Here is a 22,588-nt window from a genome sequence, read left to right as displayed (position 1 = left end):
GAGCATCCATTGCTGAGACACTGATGCAGTGCTACATTTCTCCAAACCTGATGAAGAAACAAACTCATCTTAATCTCAAATGTCCTGAGGGTGAGCACATTTTCAGCAAATTTTCATTTACTAGTCGATTTTGAACATTTGCACATCCCTAATCAATCAATATGATTGTATCGGCACAGCCCGACTTACTTTCCAGTTCTCAGTCATGAAATGTTTTATAACGCTAATCTAATCAAAGTGGCGTTTCTGCAATTTCCACCATGATAGAGTTTCTCTAGTCTCTTTTTACTCCAAATGCGAAATACTTGGTGCTATAATAACTCAACTCAATTTTAAAATAAGATGGTTGTCTTATTTAGTAGAGTTGAGCACAAGAGCGGTGTGTGAGAGCTCGTCTCTGCGTGTGTGTAGAGCATTGAGAAGTGCGTACAAAGAGCCGTCTGTTAGCCGGACGCGAGCAGACTGTCCTCACATTTCCGCCGCTGGACCGTCAGTGTTCACAGCTCTCCATGAAGCTTTAATCAGCTGCCGTGAGTGTGTTCGGAGCTGACAGTGTCGTAATGAGATTTGCAGGAAGTGACCTCATCATTAAGCCTGAATGCTTCTCAAAACCAAGGCAGCACAACTGTTACAGTTCACCCGACAGTTTGAAGTCTGTCATCATTTCCTCCCCCTCGTGTCGTTCCAAACCCGTGTGACTGATTTTCTTCTGAAGTCATGTGATTGCTATGTTTGAGGAACAGACTCAAATGTAAGTGTTATTCACTGAAAACGATTCACTTTATCTCTCTTGTGGTTGTTCTGCAGGCTCATTCAATTCAGATTTGTTGTGTTGGATTTGACATCAGTGAAAAGTTGAAACAGTTTCAAATGATGTTTGAAATAATGGACATGAAATCATTTTGGAATTGAACATTAGTGCAAACAAGATTTATGAGCTGCACGAAAGGGGAATATTTTAGGGCAGAAATATTTTAAATTTTGTTTTGTGGACTTTATAAGACTCGGAATGTAGCGGAAGTCAAATAGACTGCATTTAATTATTTATTATTTATTTATTTTAATTAATTTTCTTATTTGTATTTATTTTAGTTAATTTATTAAATTTAATTTCAATTCTTTAAATGTTCTTATATAAATTAATAATTAATGTATTATTTTAAATTATTCTTGATTTCTTTTAAGTTGAATTATTTTAAATAATTGTATTTTAATTAATTATTTAAATGAATTTGAATTCTTTTAAAGTATTATTGATTTATTAATGATTTTTTGTTTATTTTAATTATTTAAATTGATTTAGATAAATTTTAATACATTTGTAATTCTAATAATTTTTTATTTATTTTAATTAAGTTCAAGTATTTTAATTATGTTGTTTGTTTTAATCAATTATTTACTTTTATTTTAAGTAATTAATTAATTAGAATAAAATGTTATTATTTTTTAATTATTTTAGATTTATTTTAATTATTTAACTTCATTATTTTAATTTATTTTAATTAATATAGAATTTACTTTATAACCTCAGTCTGTATTATAAAAAACATTCTTGAATTTATGCAATGAACCTCTTTTTGTGCTCCACAGAAGAAGTAGTCATACAGATTTTAAACTACTTGAGGAGGAGCGATTTTTCATTTTTGGGTGCACTATCCTGTAGGATTTGTGACTAAACCTGTTCTTACCTGTCTGATAGGACCAGTGTAACCTGACAGCACCATTTGTGCGTGCGTGCGTGTCGCTCTATCCTCCTGTTTAAAACACAAACGGCTGGTATGTGAGTGGTGTGAACTGCCAGGCACCCGCCGCTGTTTCTATTTTAGCTGAGCAGCTCATACTAGAAGAACATACCGCTCTTTCGTGAGGAAACGCAGACAAAAAAAAGAGGAATGTTCTCTGATCCGACGTCATCCGATTCGTCTGAACATGCAGCCTGCGATTGAGCAGAATTATGCTTATAGTGGTTACTTTTGCTCAGAGTTAGGGTTAATGATTTGAATAAAGCTCCATTTGAGCTACAGACACCAATGATTTTCCAAATTGTGTAGTTGAGTTACATTGAAAAAGAGACCTGAGCCGTATAGAGAGCAGAATAACACAGAGATGTGAAACAAGACTTATTTCACATCACATTAATACACATTAATACACAGACTCGAGTCCTACAGGTATATGCTGAGAATGACAGACTTGGTTTAGCTGCATCATGTTAAAATTACATCGGTGTGAGCTAATTTTGGGAGAAAAACGGTTAAACGTGGCCTGGAGTTTTCTAAGTGAGACCAAATTGGAGACGAACCAAACATGAAGTCATCTGGATGCAGCAGGAGCATGATGCTGTCTGTGTGTGTGTGTGTGTGTGTGTGTGTGTGTTTTTGACCTCTTAAGTGTATTTGTGTCTGTGTGCTGATTAGGATTTACTGCCTTTTCTGTGTCTGTGTCTGTGTCTGTGTCTGTGTGTGTGTCTGTGTGTGTGTGTGTGTCTGTGTCTGTGTCTGTGTGTGTCTCTGTGTCTGTGTGTGTCTCTGTGTCTGTGTCTGTGTCTGTGTCTGTCTCTGTGTCTGTGTGTGTGATTATCTGGAATGAAACACTGACTCACAGAAGTGGAAATGTTGAAATGAAGTCACATCAAACACACAACTAAGGAACCGAGAACTGTTATTTTGTACTTTCGGCCTGAGAGACTTAAATCAGTGTAATTATTGACTTGCTTATATGATGACGTGTCGTTAAAGATACAAATTCACAACAGTTTTGTTGCAATAAATTTACATTTTATATAAAGATCATTGCAAATGTGTGCATTGTGGACAATATAAATATTAAAAAATGTAAAAATGTAGTAAAGAGGACTCAAACTGTTTGATATAGCACAGAGGTTTCCACAAATGTTTAATAAATAGAAATATTTATTTTTGGTATCTAAAATATTTTAATATATGCAGCTACTTTTATGAACACCTGATGTGATGACGGAAACGAATCATTGAATCTGAAGAAATTTTGAACTGCTTTTTTGAAGTGAATCAAACTTATCAAGTTTAATTGATTATTTATTTGCTTACCTGTTTGCTTATTTATTTATTATGAAAAAACACATTCTATAAATTATGCAATATATCTCCTTTTGTGCTGCACAGAAGAAATAAGTCATATATTCAGGAAATTAAACTTCCCAAGCTCTTGTGCTTTTCTATTTTAAATGGTTTATAAGTGTATTTATTGTGTGTTTTGTGTGTGTGTTCAATGCAGGTGGGCAAAGAGACGGTTCAGACCACTGAGGATGCCATCATGAGGAGAGACATGCCGCCTGCCTTTATAAAGTGAGACACACACACACACACACTCTGTTGAAGGTAAAGGTCATGGACAACATGTTAAGTGTGTGTGGTGCTGCATGAATAATGGCGCTCTATATTTTTGTCTGCATCAGCCTTTTGTTTTGAATGAAAATCTATATGCAACAGCAACCCTGCAACTCTAACCTCCTCTTCTTTCATCTTATGTTGTTTTTTTAAATGTCATGGCTTTGATTCGCATGGAATGCATGAACTTATAAAATGCATATCTTGCATGCAATGTTAGCCGCTTTGGATAAATGCACACATGTAAATTTAAATGCACATTCTTCCAGTTAACTCTGTTGTCTGTGAATGAGTGTGCTGTGCATGTGTTGTTTGTTGAAGGAGGAAGTGCTCTAATGCAGGTGTGTTGACTATTAAATCAGGTGCGGACATGCTGGAGCAGCTGCGCTCATGAGCAAACACAACAGCACTAGAGCTCTTCTACATGCGTTACTGCCTTAGAACGCATACAGAGCTTCTGCATTACTCTTGAATTATGGAAAATAGTTGTATAGATCAGTGTTTCCCAACCGGGGTGCCGCGGCACCCTGGGGTGCCGTCTGTCGAGAGCTTAATAGCGTCTCTTAATAGCCCTACTGTGTGTTAGACCTACCTGAAAAACTAAAAAGCAATTTATTTCATTTGTAGGCCTATCGTGATTTTTTTTTTATTTGTGCTATCATTAGTAATTTCTTTATTTGTTCTTATTTTATTATTAACTGCTTAGCCGCCTTGTCATTTTTTTATTCAATTCAAAGTTTTAAATCAAGCTATCTCGTGCTACTGCAACAAAATTACCCAGCTGTAAAATCAAAAATACACTGAGTGAGCAAAACTTTGTTTAATTACCATTATAACTAGCTATCTCACAATGTTTACATATGAATAAAAGCCTACATTAAAATCTGTCATATAAATTGGTCTCTTCATTAGAAATTAGCCTACTGATTGCCACCATTGATAGACACATTTTCTTTATAATATTAACAATATCTGTATGACATTATATTCTGCTTTCTTCCCTGTTGTACCGAATATCTATACTTTTCAAATTATCACATCGAAGTTAGAAATTCAAATATTGTGACAATTTATTTTGTAGGGTGCCACAAATTTGTTAAAATTTCCAAAGGGTGCCGCATTTTATTACTGACTGCTTACTTGTCATTTTTTATTCAATTCAAAGTTTTAAATCAAGCTATCTCGTGCTACTGCAACAAAATTACCCAGCTGTAAAATCAAAAATACACTGAGTGAGCAAAACTTTGTTTAATTACCATTATAACTAGCTATCTCACAATGTTTACATATGAATAAAAGCCTACATTAAAATCTGTCATATAAATTGGTCTCTTCATTAGAAATTAGCCTACTGATTGCCACCATTGATAGACACATTTTCTTTATAATATTAACAATATCTGTATGACATTATATTCTGCTTTCTTCCCTGTTGTACCGAATATCTATACTTTTCAAATTATCACATCGAAGTTAGAAATTCAAATATTGTGACAATTTATTTTGTAGGGTGCCACAAATTTGTTAAAATTTCCAAAGGGTGCCGCGACTAAAGAAAGGTTGGGAAACACTGGTATAGATCATTCAGAATTATTGGTGTTGTTCAGTATATAGATTGTTCACACTGAAATTGATTTGTATCTACATACGAACCGGAGTTGTTCATTTTAAATGAGACTTGAGCATGTAACAATGTATCAAATGTTTGCATTACATCACTGCTCATTTGCATAAACAATTGTGCTCAACTTAAAGGTACAGTTCACCCAAGTGGTTCCAAACCCGTATGACACACACAAAAAAAGACATTTTAAAAATACATTAGTTAGTCTTTTGCACTCTTAAAAGTGAGACTGGCACTTTTAAGATTCAAAAAGCACCATAAAAATATCATAACAATAGTCTAAGTCGTCTGGTCTTGCTGCTTTTGTCTCTTTGGTTGTATGTTGTCTTTAAAAATACTGGAACCCAATGATTTTCATGATACTGAATCTTCTCAAAGTCATTTCTTTTGTCTTATTCAACAAATGAATTGTCATTTTGTCCTTTAGGCTTGTGAGACTGGAGCTTTCAAGCTCAAACAGGACAAAAACACCATAAAAAAATCATAACAGTATTTCAGGTTTTCTAAAATCTTCAGTAATACTGATACTCTTCATCTCCAGTGGGATGTTAAGTGCTGTGAACAGATCGAATCAGTTCGATTCATGAACAAATCATTCAGAGATTCTATATAATGAATTAGTGATTCAGCTAAATGATTCAACTCCGTAAAATCCCTTCAAATCTCCAACTCTCATTGAAAATGAACGGCTTTCGGCTTATTGATCACTGCAGATGACTGTCAGTGCGAACGTCCCTTAGGATGCAGTACAGCAGCTGGGAAATCTCCAGCGATTTACCCAAACATCTGTGTATCACAGTGCTGTTTAGCGAATAACTAAATAAAACAAAGCAGGAAATAGCTGAAAATGTCCCGAACCTTGATGACATGCCACAGACATGCTGTTTTTGGGCTGTTTACTCAGACGTCGTGTCATTCTTGTGGTTGTGTTGTACTCAGACTTGATTTATTTGCAATAATGGTATGTCACACAAGTCTGAAAGCCTTTAGCTTTTCGCAGAGGTGCAGACGAGACGCTCGTGCGCAGCTGCATTGATCCTGAAGCTGCTTTGAGTCATGCATGAATTCATTCTGCTGTGCTCAGATCCCTGAGTCAGGAGGAGCGGACGGATTACTGGAAACACTGACACACATAATGGACAGCCTGTGTTTCCCTCTAAATATAGTTTGTGTTCGTGTGTGGCCTGGTGCAGTAATGCTGATTAAAATACATATGCATTACTGTAGCCTTCACACACACACACTGTTGTGACCTTGCTATCCTGTCTCACACACAGCTGTGGTCTGTCCTGCCACAGAGAAATATGACACCAGTCTCCATTCTGCAACTACAACAAAACCCTCCTGACGACAGTCGGACACAGATGAATAGGACATAAGTGTGTGTGTGTGTGTGTGTGTGTGTTGTGGGAATTGGGGCCTAATAAGTCACTCCTACGTGATTTAGGGCTGCTGACTGTGAATGAAAAAACATGCATGTGGGACCGACAGTGTTGGGCAGTGACTAAAACTAAATCTGTGAAAAATAAATACGATAAAGAATCAGAACTTGTAGTGCATATGATCTGTGTGCACTGAAATTTCAACATTTGTTGATCTTTTGCATCCAGTTTTTATGCGTGCAAATGTAAACAGGTTTTCTGTGATGTTCTGCATTGTTGTCGTTCCCATTTCTACTGATCTGTCACTGAGATAATGTTATCTAGCTGGTTGACATAGAGGAGGGTTTGTCATATTTGCAAAAATGACTTGCATTGTATGCACTGATGCATTGAATGTACTGAAAATTACAAACCAATCAGTAATGTTTTGCATCGTCTGCCATTGTTTGCCTGCAAATGTGTTTATGAATTTGCATTATAGCTGAATACTTTCCAGATTGCTGATTATTTCTTTTTGGTAAAGAAAAAAGCTAATTAAAAAAAAAAGAAAAGTAAATAACATTTAAAATATTTACAATAAAATATTAAAATATTTCTAGGAAATATACTTAATAAATACACTACTGTTAACAAGTTTAGTAATTTTTTTTGAAAGAAATTAATACTTTTATTCAACAAGGATACATTAAATTGCTCAAAAGTGTCATTAAACACATTAATAATGTTACAAAAATTTATATTTCAAATAAATGCTGTTCTTTTGAACTTTCCGTTCATCAAACAATTAAAAAAAATATATATATATATTTTCCACAAAAATATTGGGCAGCATGACACTGAAGACTGGAGTAATGATGCTGTTCAACTCCGTAAAATCCCTTCAAATCTCCAACTCTCATTGAAAATGAACGGCTTTCGGCTTATTGATCACTGCAGATGACTGTCAGTGCGAACGTCCCTTAGGATGCAGTACAGCAGCTGGGAAATCTCCAGCGATTTACCCAAACATCTGTGTATCACAGTGCTGTTTAGCGAATAACTAAATAAAACAAAGCAGGAAATAGCTGAAAATGTCCCGAACCTTGATGACATGCCACAGACATGCTGTTTTTGGGCTGTTTACTCAGACGTCGTGTCATTCTTGTGGTTGTGTTGTACTCAGACTTGATTTATTTGCAATAATGGTATGTCACACAAGTCTGAAAGCCTTTAGCTTTTCGCAGAGGTGCAGACGAGACGCTCGTGCGCAGCTGCATTGATCCTGAAGCTGCTTTGAGTCATGCATGAATTCATTCTGCTGTGCTCAGATCCCTGAGTCAGGAGGAGCGGACGGATTACTGGAAACACTGACACACATAATGGACAGCCTGTGTTTCCCTCTAAATATAGTTTGTGTTCGTGTGTGGCCTGGTGCAGTAATGCTGATTAAAATACATATGCATTACTGTAGCCTTCACACACACACACTGTTGTGACCTTGCTATCCTGTCTCACACACAGCTGTGGTCTGTCCTGCCACAGAGAAATATGACACCAGTCTCCATTCTGCAACTACAACAAAACCCTCCTGACGACAGTCGGACACAGATGAATAGGACATAAGTGTGTGTGTGTGTGTGTGTGTGTGTTGTGGGAATTGGGGCCTAATAAGTCACTCCTACGTGATTTAGGGCTGCTGACTGTGAATGAAAAAACATGCATGTGGGACCGACAGTGTTGGGCAGTGACTAAAACTAAATCTGTGAAAAATAAATACGATAAAGAATCAGAACTTGTAGTGCATATGATCTGTGTGCACTGAAATTTCAACATTTGTTGATCTTTTGCATCCAGTTTTTATGCGTGCAAATGTAAACAGGTTTTCTGTGATGTTCTGCATTGTTGTCGTTCCCATTTCTACTGATCTGTCACTGAGATAATGTTATCTAGCTGGTTGACATAGAGGAGGGTTTGTCATATTTGCAAAAATGACTTGCATTGTATGCACTGATGCATTGAATGTACTGAAAATTACAAACCAATCAGTAATGTTTTGCATCGTCTGCCATTGTTTGCCTGCAAATGTGTTTATGAATTTGCATTATAGCTGAATACTTTCCAGATTGCTGATTATTTCTTTTTGGTAAAGAAAAAAGCTAATTAAAAAAAAAAGAAAAGTAAATAACATTTAAAATATTTACAATAAAATATTTTCTAGGTTCTAGGAAATATACTTAATAAATACACTACTGTTAACAAGTTTAGTAATTTTTTTTGAAAATACTTTTAACTTTTATTCAACAAGGATACATTAAATTGCTCAAAAGTGTCATTAAACACATTAATAATGTTACAAAAATTTCTATTTCAAATAAATGCTGTTCTTTTGAACTTTCCGTTCATCAAACAATTAAAAAAAATATATATATATATTTTCCACAAAAATATTGGGCAGCATGACACTGAAGACTGGAGTAATGATGCTGAAAATTCAGCTTTGATCACAGAAATAAATTACAGTTTAACAGATATTCACATAGAAAACGGCTATTTTAAATTGGAATAATATTTCACATTATTACTGTTTTTACTGTATTTTTGATCAAATAAATGCACCCTTGGAGAGCAGAAGATACCTCTAAGTTACTCCTGAGAGTGTTTATAGCGTCACTATACAGTCAGATGAATGTGTAAGCATAAGAAAGGCAGTAACTAACTCTCTCTCGCTCTGTTTGGTCTTGTTCTCTGTAGGGTTGAGAACGCGTGCACTAAACTGGTTCAGGCGGCTCAGATGCTGAAGGCCGACCCGTATTCTGTCCAAGCCAGAGATTATCTGATCGACGGGTCCCGCGGGATCCTGTCCGGAACCTCCGACCTGCTTCTGACATTTGATGAGGCCGAGGTGCGATGCTTTTAAAATCGTTTAATGGGTTCAATCCTTTGGGTCTGAACTTGTGCATCGGTACTGAACACAATACTTGCTCTTTTCCCTGATCTCAGGTTCGTAAGATCATCCGTGTGTGTAAAGGGATTCTGGAGTATCTGACCGTGGCTGAGGTGGTGGAGTCCATGGAGGACCTGATCACTTACACCAAGAACCTGGGACCAGGTATTTAATGTTAAAGTACATGCTTTATGTGTAGTTATGTGGAGCAGGATTTGGACCAGTAAGATTTGACTGTGGGCGGGGCTTCACACTGTGACGTAATACAAGTAGTCTTGATGATGTGGCTGATTAGGACAAACATGCATGAATTTGGATGAGTTAAGTTATCGCCTAATGCATGTTGTTGTTTTTTTTTGTTTTGATTTTATTTATTTGTTTATTTTTTATTTCACTTCTATAATTGTCTATAATTATTTTTATATTATGTATGTAATTTGTTTCTTATTTGTTTAGTTTTTTGGCTTTGTGAAGTGCATTATAGCTGTAAACTTTCCAGATTGTTGCATTTTAACTTTTAGTAAAGACATTTTTTTGTAAAAATGCAAATAATAATTACAATTATTTATATTTACAATTATTTATTTATATAGTTACAATTATTTATTATTAAATTATTTAAATATTTCTAGGAAATATAAATATGCTGCTGTTAAAATGTTTAGTACTGTTAAAATGTTTTTTGTTTTTTTTTTATTAATACTTTTATTCAGCAAGGATGCATTAAATTTTAAAACATTTAAAATGTTGAAAAAGATTTCTATTTCAGATAAATGTCGTTCTTTTGATCTTTCAATTTATCAAATAATCCTGATTTAGTGCTTATGCTTTGTGTTGCATCTGATTTCTTTACTTTATTTATTTAGTTGGATTTGCTTCTATGATTATAATTATGATGCTTCCTTATGTAATTTTATTCATTTCACACCATTTGCTCATAATCTGTTTTTAATGTGTATTAGGTTTTACATTTACGTTCGGGCTTTGGGAAATGCGTTGTAGTTATACTTTCCAGATTGTTGTATTTTTCCTTTTAGTAAATAAAAATAAAAATAGTAAATCATATTTAAAATATTTACATTAAAATATTTATAGTAAATGTAAATATTAATACACTACACTACTGTTCGAGGATTCAGTACGTTTTTTTTTAAAGAAATTAATAGTTTTGTTCACCAGGGATGCATTAAATTGATGAAAAGTGGCAGTAAAGACATGTATAATGTTACAAAAGATTTATATTCCAAATAAATGCTGTTCTTTTGAACATCCTGCGTTATCGCCTAATGCTTTGTCACCATGTTGCATCAGATTTTTTTGTGTTATGCTGCTTTTATTTATTTTACTAGATTTGCTCATCATCTCTCATTCTGTTTCTGATTTGTCTTGTGTTCACATACATTTTTTGGCTTTATTAAGTGATCTTGAGTGGTGCTATTGGTTAGTATGCAACTTTTAGACTAAACTGGTCAATCAATAAAAGCGTCACACGTCTGACTGTATTTGCTTCCACAGGCATGACGAAGATGGCCAAGATGATTGACGAGCGGCAGCAGGAATTAACTCATCAGGAGCACAGAGTCATGCTGGTTAACTCCATGAACACCGTCAAGGAGCTGCTGCCCGTTCTCATCTCAGGTCTGATCCGACCTCTGACCTCGCAGATCTCGAGAAACTAATACTTTTATTGAGCAAGGATGCATTCAATTGATCAGAAGTGACAGAAGAGACATTTATAATGTTACGAAAGATTTCTATTCCATATATAAATGCTGTTCTTTTGAACTTTCTATTCATCAAAGAATGAAGAATTTCCACAAAAATATTGTGCAGCACAACTGTTTTCAACATTGATAATAATCAGAAATGTTTCTTGAGCAGCAAATCAGCATATTAGAATGATTTCTGAATTCTGTGACACTGAAGACTGGAGTAATGATGCTGAAAATTCAGCTGCGCATCACAGAAATAAATTACAGTTTAACAGATATTCACATAGAAAACAGCCGTTTGAAATTATAATAATATTTCACAATTTTTACTGTATTTGTGATCAAATAAATGCTGCCTTGGTGAGCAGAACGTATCTGTTGATGTCTCACGCAGGCATCAAGATCTTCGTAACGACCAGGACGTCTCAGGGTAAAGGTGTGGAGGAGGCCCTGAAGAACAGGAACTTCACCGTGGAGAAGATGAGCGCAGAAATCAATGAAATCATCCGTGTGCTGCAGCTCACGTCCTGGGACGAGGACGCCTGGGCCAGTAAGGTGTGTGAGAGGGCAAAGGTCACGGTGTCTTCATGTGCATGCGGGATAAACCCACCTCACAAACACACACCGCGCAGTTTACTGTCTGCTCTCACGCATGCACGGATCTGTGGCTTTATGATGTTTATAACACACATTATACATCACACATGCATGCATATGCAATCTAGTGTTGGTTTGAGCATGAAAATATATTACAAAAGTATTTTTAAGTCTAGATTTGAAGGGTGAAGTGTGTAATGTGAACTACTCTGTTTGGTGTTTGCAAATACAGGTGTGTGTGTGTGTGTGTGTGTGTTGAGCTGGCTTCAGGTTCTCTGGCTGGATTTTGCAGTAGATTTGAAGTAAATCCTGAGATTTTGGCTGGAAACGGCATGTGCAAATAATAACAAGTCCATCTAGAAGTCCATCCAGATCACTTTTAGACTAAAAATACATTGGAAATGAAGTTTTTGGCCTCAAAGTTTGTTGCTTTTTGCTCACTTGTTCTGGAAAGAGTGAAAATGATGCTGTTTAACAGTTTTGGGAATGAATGTGCTGTAGGAGCTGCGGGCTGATGCAGTATTGCATGCATGGAAATATCAGCATATCAGTATGAACCAGTCTCACGAAAACAAAAAATCAGATTTTCTTAAAGAAACAAAAGTATGTTTTAGGACTATCAAGATTTTATGCATTGTTACAATGGAAAAAAGAAAAACATTTTTATTAGAGATTTTAGTTTTGAGTTTTTATTTTTATTTAATAGCTTTTTATTTTAAATTAAAATAAAGTGTGTGTTGTTGTTTTTTTGCATTACACAACATGCAGGGGAAATACAGTCTAAATGTGAATATAATAATTGTATTTTATATAAATATAAAAAATATAAATAATAGAATTGTATGCATTGTGACAATTATTGCAATGAAAATTAAGCATATTTTCCTCAAATCTTCAGTACTGTTATGTGTAAAAAAAAAAAAAAGTTTTTTTATTATCTTAATGTGTCTGGACATTTTAGTTTTGAGTTTCTTTGTAATTATAATATATAATCATTTTTATGTAATGAATTTACACTAAAGTGACTTTATTAATAAATATATATAAATGTAAAATATAAATAATATCACAATGCTAAAAATCTTAATGGCTCTAAAATAGGCTTCATTTTCTTTAAACATGAAATACGGATGAGATTTTGTGAGATGAAATATTGTGAGATTTGCTGATGTGTTTTGGGGAAGTGAGTGTTTGAGGTTGAAGGTTAATGCTTTCAGATGTGGGTTTTGTGAGAGCTAGGCTTGTGGTTGTGAATTCTCGGTGTTTTTATTTCTTTCTTTATTTCTCTTATCTCTCAGTGGATCTTTTTGCTCGTTCTTGTTCAAATGTGTGCTCTGTTTCTCCTCTCTTGGTTTGTTTTCCTCCCGCTGTAGAAGGTAAGGATCTGTGCGCATGCTCTCTCGCTGTGTATTAGCAGGTTTGCGCTCGGCTCGACTCGCTTACATGTCATGATTGGATTTGGAGGGAAGAGACGGCTCGTGTGTGATGCTAACCGAATAGAGCTGCTCGCGGAGAAATACGCCGATCTCACACGTTTGTCTCGCTTTTCTTTTCAGAATCGCCATCACAGAAATAAAACGTTTCCTTTTCCAGCATCAAGTCATCTAAAATATGAAAAAAAAGTATTTTTGAGTATTTAGGGATGCATTGTTGTAGAAATAATTTTTTGTGATTTATTTGTTATTATAGTAGTTTAATTATTTTGTTATAAGGGATAACCAATATAGCGGTTCATATGCTCACCAAGGCTGCATTTATTTGATCAAAAGTACAGTAAAAATGTGAAATATTATTAGAATTTCAAATAGCTGTTTTCTATGTGAATATCTGTTAAACTGTAATTTATTTCTGTGATCAAAGCTGTATTTTCAGCATAATTTCTCCAGTCTTCAGTGTCACATGATCTTCAGAAATCATTCTAATATGCTGATTTGCTGCTCAAGAAACATTTCTGATTATTATCAATGTTGAAAACAGTTGTGCTGCTGAATATATTTGTGGAAACTGTGATAGATTTTAATTTTTAGGATTCTTTGATTAACAGAAGGTTAAAAGAACAACATTTATTTGAAATAGAAAACTTTTACTGTCACTTTTGATAATTTTAATGCATCCTTTCTGAATAAAAAAGATACTATTAAAAAATGATATATAATGTTAAAATAATAATTATAATTTATTAACAAAATTGATGCTTAATAAAAAATATTAGGCAAAAATATCATATGAATTCTGCTGATTTAACGCTGGAGAAGGAAGCAGAGGTTTGTCAGGGCCGCTGGACTCACTGATGGCTCTGTTTAATGTTTAACATGTCTCTGTCCTGCTGTAATGTGAGCAGCACTGATCTGTCTCGTGTGTGTGTGTGTGTGTGTTTAATCTTGTATTGCTCTGATATGAAGTGTTATAAATACTGTGTGTGAATGCAGGCTCTCTCACTGCAAGTACTCACTGTAATAATAATATAAAACTCTAATATTGTCAGAATGAAGTGTGAATAACCTGAGCTGACTGAGCTGAGTCTTCCCACCTCCTTCTCTACATCATTTCCTGTCTTTTATTTGTAGCTGTTAAAAAAGCTGCTTAAACCAGCTCAAGGTGGTTTTGCGGTCCCACAATCTCTCTAAAGACCAGCTGAGACCAGAAAACCACCAGGTTTGAGAAGAGCCTGAGTGGAAACGGCTGACAGCGTGTGTGTGTGTGTTGAGTGTGTTTCATCATGAGAGGAACTGTGAGGTTTGTGGCTTTGAGTCTGATGTTGCAGAAGTGTTAAACAGCTCACCTCTGAGGACTCTGATGTGATGTGATGCTTTGACATGGACCATCAGTATCATTGCACCATCAGCCTCAGTATCACTGAATAAATCACAAGGCAGTTTTTCTGTTTAATTACATATTTTATTTTATTTTATTTTTTACTTCATTTTACTTTATTTTTTTTATTTAGTTTTCAATAGAACATATTTTTATTCAATATTTAGTTACATTTTATTTTAATTATGTAATTTATTATTATAATTTATTAGAATGTATTTATTAATAAATTTAATAAAATATAATTGTATAAATATTGATATATAAATATTATATAAATTGTATTTTTTTTTTAATAAATTGAGTTTCTAGTAGATTATTTGTAGATTATTAGAGTTTATATGTATAACATGTAAAAATATAAGACACTTGTCACTGGCCATTCTCTATCATCTTCATACTAAGGATAAGAAAAGCACAGAATTATGACAAATGTCGAGCTAAATTGGCATAAAAATTACATTAACTGTGATCTGACCGAAGTCACATCAGATCAGAATTTAAAATATAAGATTCATCCTGATATTTCTTTTTCTTTCTTCACACTGTCACTCAAATACAGATTTGTCACATTAAAGTGGAAAATATCAAATTTGTTTATGAATGCAGACTTTAAATAAATTATTTAATATATAATTATAATTTCTTGTAATGTTATTATAATGTTATAATTTCTTATAATGTTATAATCTGTGAAAAATATGGGATTTGTGTATGAATGCAGACTGAGAAGTTCACCGAGGTCGTATCTATTAATAAATCACACAGACAACTGACAAAATAACTCCACACACACACACACACACACACACACACACACACACACACACACACGATACAGAACATCATCAGCACATCCCGATGTCAGATGTAAGGTGTCTGTTGTGTTAATCTGATGCAGGACTGTGTGTTTGATGTTGTGGACGTGGTTTGCAGGACACCGAGGCTATGAAGAGAGCGCTGGCTCTGATCGACTCCAAGATGGCCCAAGCCAAGAACTGGCTCCGAGACCCGCACAGCCAGCCAGGTACTTTAAGGAAAAATGTGTCAAATAATCAGATGAGAAAAAAGACGTTGAGAGTCACAGATGGCTGTTTGCTGATGCTGTGTCGTTGCAGGTGACCCGGGCGAACAAGCCATTCGCCAGATCCTGGACGAGGCGGGAAAAGTTGGCGAACTCTGCGCTGGGAAGGAGAGACGAGACATCGTAGGAACGGCCAAAATGCTTGGACAACTTACTGAGCAGGTGTCCGAGCTGCGGGCCAGGTATTAAAATCCAGATATGTGATTTACAGCTTTTATTTTATTATTTTATTTTATTTTATTTTATTTTATTTTATTTTATTTTTTATTTTTTTTTATTTTATTATTTTTGAAAACCAAGGTTGAAATATATATGTATATATATATATATATATGAATGTAAAATATATATGTATTGTGGCTATGGTGTAATGATTAATGTATTTTTATATACATTTATAAACATTATATACAATATAATTAAAATGTCCATGTAGGTTGAGCACTTTCAGTGATTAGTCACCCAAAAGGACAGTTTAGATTCAAGAAAACCTGACTCACAGAGTCACAGATCACATCAGGTTTTCTCCCGGTCGTCTGATTAAAAGCAGCTGACTAATATTACCCATAATCCTCTTAAACGCCATTTTCCATCTCTGCTGGGAAATTGCTGTGCTGCTCGTCTAAATCTTGACTTTTTAATTAAAAAGAATATAAAACATGTATGTTTGAAATGTTTTTTTTAATAAAAAATTAAAATATTTACGTTTAAATATTGTTTATGATGAATTATATTCAAAACATTTGTGTATTTTTTACAAAAATAATACTAAAATTATTTACAATTAAGTATTTTTATTATGTTTTTTTTAATAAAAAATTAAAATATTTACGTTTAAATATTGTTTATGATGAATTATATTCAAAACATTTGTGTATTTTTTACAAAAATAATACTAAAATTGTTTACAATTAAGTATTTTTATTTTAAAAAGATAATATAAAAAATATTTGTTTTAATATTTTAATAAAAAATATTGAAAATAGTGGTTTCTATATTGTTTATCAGATATAATATTCAAAATATTTACAATTAATTTTTTTATCAAAATAGTAAATGTATGTCTAAATATTTAAATAAAACATAATATAAAAATAGTTATCTTGAAGTAGTTTGTTTATCAAAGATAATATAAAAATATTTACATTAAAAAAGTTTTTTGGCAAAAATATCTAAAATATTTAATAAAATAATATTAAATATATTTAAGTATATTTTATCATAAATAATATTTAAACAAATGTTTACGTATTGTTTATCAAAATTATATTAAAAATATTTGTTTGTTTTTTTACAGAAATAATACAAAAATATTGATAGAATTAAATATTTTGATTGTCAAGGATAATATTAAAAAATATTTGTTTCTATATTGTTTATCAGAAATAATTGTAAAAATATTTACATTTAAACAGTTTTAGCAAAATTTATATATACAATTTCTGTATATATTTTGTATTAATAATAATATTAAAAATATTTGTTTAAATATTGTTTCAGAAATAATATTAAAAGTAGTTATGTTTAAATATTTTTGTGTATATGTCAAAATAATATAAAAATATTTTTATACAATTTAAATTGTATGCTGCATGTTTAAAGCAATTTGATTACATTCGGTCCTGTTAGTGGAGTAGAAGGAATAACATCAGTGACACAAAACCAGAAGTTCATCCACAATTTCAAAAGCTTGCTGGTATGAAAGCTTGATCGTATTTGGAATGCAAGAGGTGTTTTTCGTTGTGTTTGACGTGTGTGTCCTGCGCAGGGGTCAGGGAGCGAGTCCGGTGGCCATGCAGAAAGCGCAGCAGGTGTCTCAGGGTCTGGACGTCCTGACGGGGAAAGTGGAAAATGCGGCGCGTAAACTGGAGGCCATGACCGGCTCGAAACAAGCCATCGCCAAGAGAACCGACGCCGCTCAGGTGAGCCTGCTGCCTTGTCTGGATGAATCACACAGCTGTCTAAGCTTCGTTCTGAACGCCGTTCGTGTTTTGTGAACAGAGCTGGCTGGCGGATCCTCACGGCGGTCCGGAGGGAGAGGAGAACATCAGGGCTCTTCTTGGAGAAGCCAGGAAGATCGCGGATCTCTGCGAAGATCCCAAGGAGCGAGAGGACATCCTGCGCAGCATGGGCGAGATCGCCAGCCTCACCGCCAAACTCTCCGAGCTCAAGAAAGCGTACGTATCTCTCAGCATCTTGACTTTGAGTAGGGCTTTGTGGCCTGGATCTTTGGAATATTAGCGGGATGTTCCGTGAGGAATCCCGGTTTCCATTGTTTGTCGGTAGCTAAGCAACGGCTGTTCGGAAGTTCTGCACATTTTTGGAGTCAGATGAGCTGCTGCGTGTGTTTCTGCACTTATTTCACAGATGTAACCGAACTCGTGGGCTTAATCTACTTTACTTGTTGAAAAGTGCCTCAAAAAAGCATCTTTTGAAGATTTGATGGCACTAATCCTGGCAAACGAATCCGTCCTGTTTCAGCTTGGCTTTAGTTTCTGTTTCAGACTGATTAAAATCACCTGCAATGCAAACTTGTCACATTACGTCAAAAACCGCTGTTTCGTAATGAGAATCTCATTAAATAAATCTGCTGTCTACAAAAGAGGAGCTTTTGTAGATTTCTGCCAAAATAAAAGCTCCGTGGCATGATGTTTGAATGCAAAGAATTTAAGACGGCAATAAATATTAGCTTTGTAATTTTAAAGTTCTGTAAAAAAAAAAAAAATAATAATAATAATACTTATGAAATACTCTTTTTTTTAATTTTTTTTTTTAACTGTACAATAATATTATTACTATTGGAACATTTCTTTATTTAATTTATATATATACACTACCAGTAATAAGTTTGGGATCAGTAAGACTTGTAATGTTTTTTAACAGAAAAAAAAACTATAATCTTGCAAAATGTTATTATAATATAAAATAATGGTTTCTATTTTAATATCCTTTAAAATATTATTTTAATATCAGCATCATTACTCCAGTGTAAAGTGTCACATGACACTTTATATAAATCATTCTAATATGCAGATTTATTATTAGAATTATCAATGTTGGCAACAGTTGTGCTGCCAAATGTTCAGTGGTAAGGGCGACACCCCTGAGGCTCGAGCGCTGGCGAAGCAGATCGCCACAGCTCTGCAGAACCTCCAGTCCAAAACCAGCAAAGCAGTGGCCAACACTCGGCCCGCCAAAGCAGCCGTTCACCTGGAGGGGAAGATGGAGCAGGCGCAGAGATGGATCGACAACCCCTCGCTGGACGACAGCGGCGTCGGTGCGGCTCTCATCCCGCTCTCTCTTCATACTCCAGTGAAACGGATCTCCTTTGCATTAGGGTTTGTGTGTTTGTGATTGTAGGTCAGGCTGCGATCCGTGGGCTGGTTGCCGAGGGCCGTCGTCTGGCCAATGCGCTGCCGGCATCACAGAGGCAGGGGCTGCTGGGTAAATGTGAGGAGGTGGAGCACCTGATGGGGCAGTTAGCCGAGCTAGCGGTCCGCGGGGAGGGAGACGGTCCTCAGGCCCGCGCCATCGCTCAGCAGCTGCAGGACACACTCAAAGTAAGTCATGCTCACCTCCCCGCTTCAGCCAGACCTCCAGAAGCAACATTCAGAAATATTCTCATGTTCTCACAAATATCTCAAGCATGAGCTCATTAGCACATCATTCACAAACACATGATCAGTTCTCATTGACTTGATTGAACTTCACCTGCTTACACTGAGGTTAGTCAATCATAACAGAGCTATTATTTATATACTGTTTATTATTATTATATTTTATAAATTATAATATTATAAATTATTATTTTTATATTTTAATTTCTTTTAATTTCGTAATTTTATGTGCTTTTGTCATTTTTATTTTCTTTGTAATAAATTTCTTCTAATAACTTTTCTTAGAATGATTTCTGAAGATCATGTGACACTGAAGACTGGAGTAATGATGCTGAAAATGTAGCTTTGATCACAGGAATAAATTACACTTTAACAGATATTCACATAGAAAACAGCTGTTTGAAATTCTAATAATATCTCACAATTTTACTCTTTTTACTGAATTTTTAATTAAATAAATGCAGCTTCGGTGAGCAGAAGAGACTTCTTTCAGAAACTCTCATATTTGTGTGATGTTTATGATATGATGGAGTCGTTGTTTGTCATATCAGAGGGCTATTGTGTGTGTTTGTGGCAGGAGCTGAAGGGTAAGATGCAGGAAGCCATGACACAGGAGGTGTCTGATATCTTCAGTGACACGACTACGCCTATCAAACTCTTGGCAGTGGCAGCGACGACTCCTCCAGACGCGCCCAACAGAGAGGAGGTGTCACACCATCACAGACACACACTAATGCTGCCGTCAAATCATCTTCCTCTGTGTGATGGATAATGTGTGTGTAATCAGGTGTTCGAGGAGCGGGCTGCAAACTTTGAGAATCACTCGGGTCGTCTGGGAGCCACGGCGGAGAAAGCAGCCGCAGTCGGCACGGCCAACAAGAGCACGGTGGAGGGAATCCAGACGGCCGTCAAATCAGCCAGAGATCTGACGCCGCAGGTAACAGAAACACCGTTCACACGAGACCGAGGCTGGTGGAAAATTGACTGTACATAAGTGTGATTTTTAAAAAAAAATTTCGTCAGGTCGTCTCTGCAGCTCGCATCCTCTTGAAGAATCCTGGAAACCAGGCGGCTTACGAACACTTTGAGACCATGAAGAATCAGTGGATCGACAATGTCGAGAAAATGACAGGTGACAAACTTCTGTCTGATGTTCATATTTTTATTGATTTCATTTTTTTTTTATTTTTTTTTTTTATATTGTTTCTTTTGTTTTTAGAAAGGATGCTATATATCGATCTATGTAATGAATTTTTCACTTATTGAATTTTAATTTATTTTTATTTAAATTGTATATTATTCTATTTATCTATCTATCTATCTATGTATTGTTTATATTTTTATTTAATTTATTTTATATTTTTATTTAGTTTTATTTTCAGTAAATATCTTTTTATGTCAGACAAGATGTTATCTATCGATCTAATGTATTTATTTTTACTTATATAATTTTAATTTAATTTTATTGTTTTAGTTAAAATTTTTCTTTTTTTTATTGATTTAATTTTTTTAATTGAATTTAATTGAATTTTTAGTACATATCTTTTTATGTCAGACAGGATCTAATGTATTTATTTCATTTAACATTTGATTTTTTAATATTTTAGTTTATTTTATTGTCCGTAATTATCAGACAGGATGCCAGCAGTACTTGACCCACAAATGGTTATTTTGTCCAGAAAACTATCAGAGAGCAATGAAAAAAATTGTTACAGTATTTGACAAAGATCAAAATAAATTAGAAAAAAAAATAATGTGGAAAAAAATACAATAAAAATAGGTTGAAATCACAATGTTTGTCTGAGTAGTTCTATCTGAATGGGGACCATGTTTACTTTTTTTTTTTAATTTTCATAAATCATCTACAGTAACTGTATGAACAAATCTCAACACTCTCTGTCTGTCTCTCAGGTCTGGTGGATGAAGCGATTGACACCAGGTCTCTGTTGTATGCATCAGAAGAAGCCATTAAGAAAGATCTGGACAAGTGTCAGGTAGCTATGGCCAATCACCAGCCTCAGATGCTGGTCGCCGGGGCAACCAGCATCGCCCGGCGAGCCAATCGGATCTTGCTGGTGGCGAAGCGAGAGGTGGAGAACTCAGAGGACCCGAAGTTCAGAGAGATCGTGAAAGCGGCGTCTGACGAGCTCAGCAGGACCATCTCACCGATGGTCATGGACGCCAAGGCCGTGGCCGCCAACATACAGGACCAAGGTGAGACACACAACTGCATAGCAACCATCCACAGCACCCAGCATCATTATCACATACGCTAGCATCACCAGGCCTCACTTGCCTCAGTTAAGGTCAGTGTTCATGACTCCACCATAAGAAAGAGACTGGGCAAAAATGGTCTGCGTGGCAGAGTTCCAAGACGAAAACCGCTGCTGAGCAAAAAGAACATAAAGGCTCGTCTCAGTTTTGCCAGAAAACATCTTGATGATCCCCAAGACTTTTGGGAAAATGATCCAAAACACACCAGCAAGCTTCACTCTGAAACACATCGCATATATTTATTTAATTCAATCACAGCCTTAAGGCCTTTCCACACTGAGCGCGATGCAAATGTTTTTTTTCCACACCAGTCCAACGAATCTTTTCAGTTTCGCAAAGCGAAAACACGAGCCATCCAATAAGATTTGAGCTAGGATCACCTGACCGGAGCAGCTGCTGTTGCACAAAAGCATAAGAGTGGTGGCGCTGTTTCGAAAACCAGTGAAAACGAACACTGAAGAAGAGTGTCCCGGATAAGAGAGTGGATGCTGAGTTCTTGTTATCGTTGGTATTTGAGAACAGATTTATTCTCACATGTTCTTTATACAGAATATAATTTCTAATAATTCTCCACTGAATCATGTGATCTGGAGAGCACCGTGCGTGAGTGTTATGAGTCCGAGCGCGTTCACTCTCTAGTCTAGATCTTCCGTACAAAGAGTGCATGTGTCTGCTTATTATAGAATCAACTATAAATCACAATCGGAGGTTATTACAAGCACTCGATGATGGTTTAAAGTGGGTAAGCAATTTTTAGGATTATTAAAAATAATCCACAATTCGCCACATAATTATATTTTAGGATGTAGCCTATTCTTGTAAGCATTATAGATAGTTTGAGTTTCTGGTGTAGAGCCAAACTTTGTTTATCTTTATTTAGATGTTAAATCCATTTACGAGATATAGTGTTGTCAAAAGACCCGGTACTTCGGTACCAAGTCGGTACTAAAAAAATTAAAACGTTACGGTAGGGTAAAAAAAAACAGGAGGACATGATGATATTTACTATTTTTACACACCAGAGGCTTATAAATGAATTGAGAATCTAAAATATGCGTGTTAGATAATGTACAAATGGTTAACACTGTTTGTGTCATATCAGTCAGAAAAGCAGTTCTGGGCTTTTTTTTGTTGTTGTTTTTTTAGCTAAATATGTACACAGTTTGGATTAAATGAAAGTATAGTCAAATTGT

The 22,588-nt window shown here is 35.0% G+C and overlaps 1 protein-coding gene across 1 annotated transcript in view; it reads left to right on the top strand.

Moving 5' to 3' along the window:
- The window catches only part of LOC107676424 (vinculin), a 33,612-nt gene that overhangs the window by 8,025 nt on the left and 2,999 nt on the right, over nucleotides 1-22,588 (top strand). Inside the window, exons 2-16 of the mRNA XM_016470969.1 lie at nucleotides 3,256-3,326; nucleotides 9,105-9,255; nucleotides 9,354-9,462; nucleotides 10,813-10,935; nucleotides 11,404-11,564; nucleotides 15,357-15,447; nucleotides 15,539-15,686; nucleotides 17,273-17,426; nucleotides 17,506-17,681; nucleotides 18,591-18,781; nucleotides 18,865-19,064; nucleotides 19,699-19,827; nucleotides 19,909-20,058; nucleotides 20,145-20,253; nucleotides 21,033-21,335. Of these exons, the coding sequence (XP_016326455.1) occupies nucleotides 3,256-3,326; nucleotides 9,105-9,255; nucleotides 9,354-9,462; nucleotides 10,813-10,935; nucleotides 11,404-11,564; nucleotides 15,357-15,447; nucleotides 15,539-15,686; nucleotides 17,273-17,426; nucleotides 17,506-17,681; nucleotides 18,591-18,781; nucleotides 18,865-19,064; nucleotides 19,699-19,827; nucleotides 19,909-20,058; nucleotides 20,145-20,253; nucleotides 21,033-21,335 (2,266 nt within the window). The remainder of the gene's footprint in view (nucleotides 1-3,255; nucleotides 3,327-9,104; nucleotides 9,256-9,353; nucleotides 9,463-10,812; nucleotides 10,936-11,403; nucleotides 11,565-15,356; nucleotides 15,448-15,538; nucleotides 15,687-17,272; nucleotides 17,427-17,505; nucleotides 17,682-18,590; nucleotides 18,782-18,864; nucleotides 19,065-19,698; nucleotides 19,828-19,908; nucleotides 20,059-20,144; nucleotides 20,254-21,032; nucleotides 21,336-22,588) is intronic.

The sequence above is a fragment of the Sinocyclocheilus anshuiensis genome, unplaced genomic scaffold, assembly GCF_001515605.1.
Source record: "Sinocyclocheilus anshuiensis isolate Anshui unplaced genomic scaffold, SAMN03320099.WGS_v1.1 scaffold2270, whole genome shotgun sequence".
NCBI lineage: Eukaryota > Metazoa > Chordata > Actinopteri > Cypriniformes > Cyprinidae > Sinocyclocheilus > Sinocyclocheilus anshuiensis.
The sequence above is the reverse complement of the archived record's forward strand: the minus strand, read 5'-3'. Positions and strand labels throughout refer to the sequence as shown.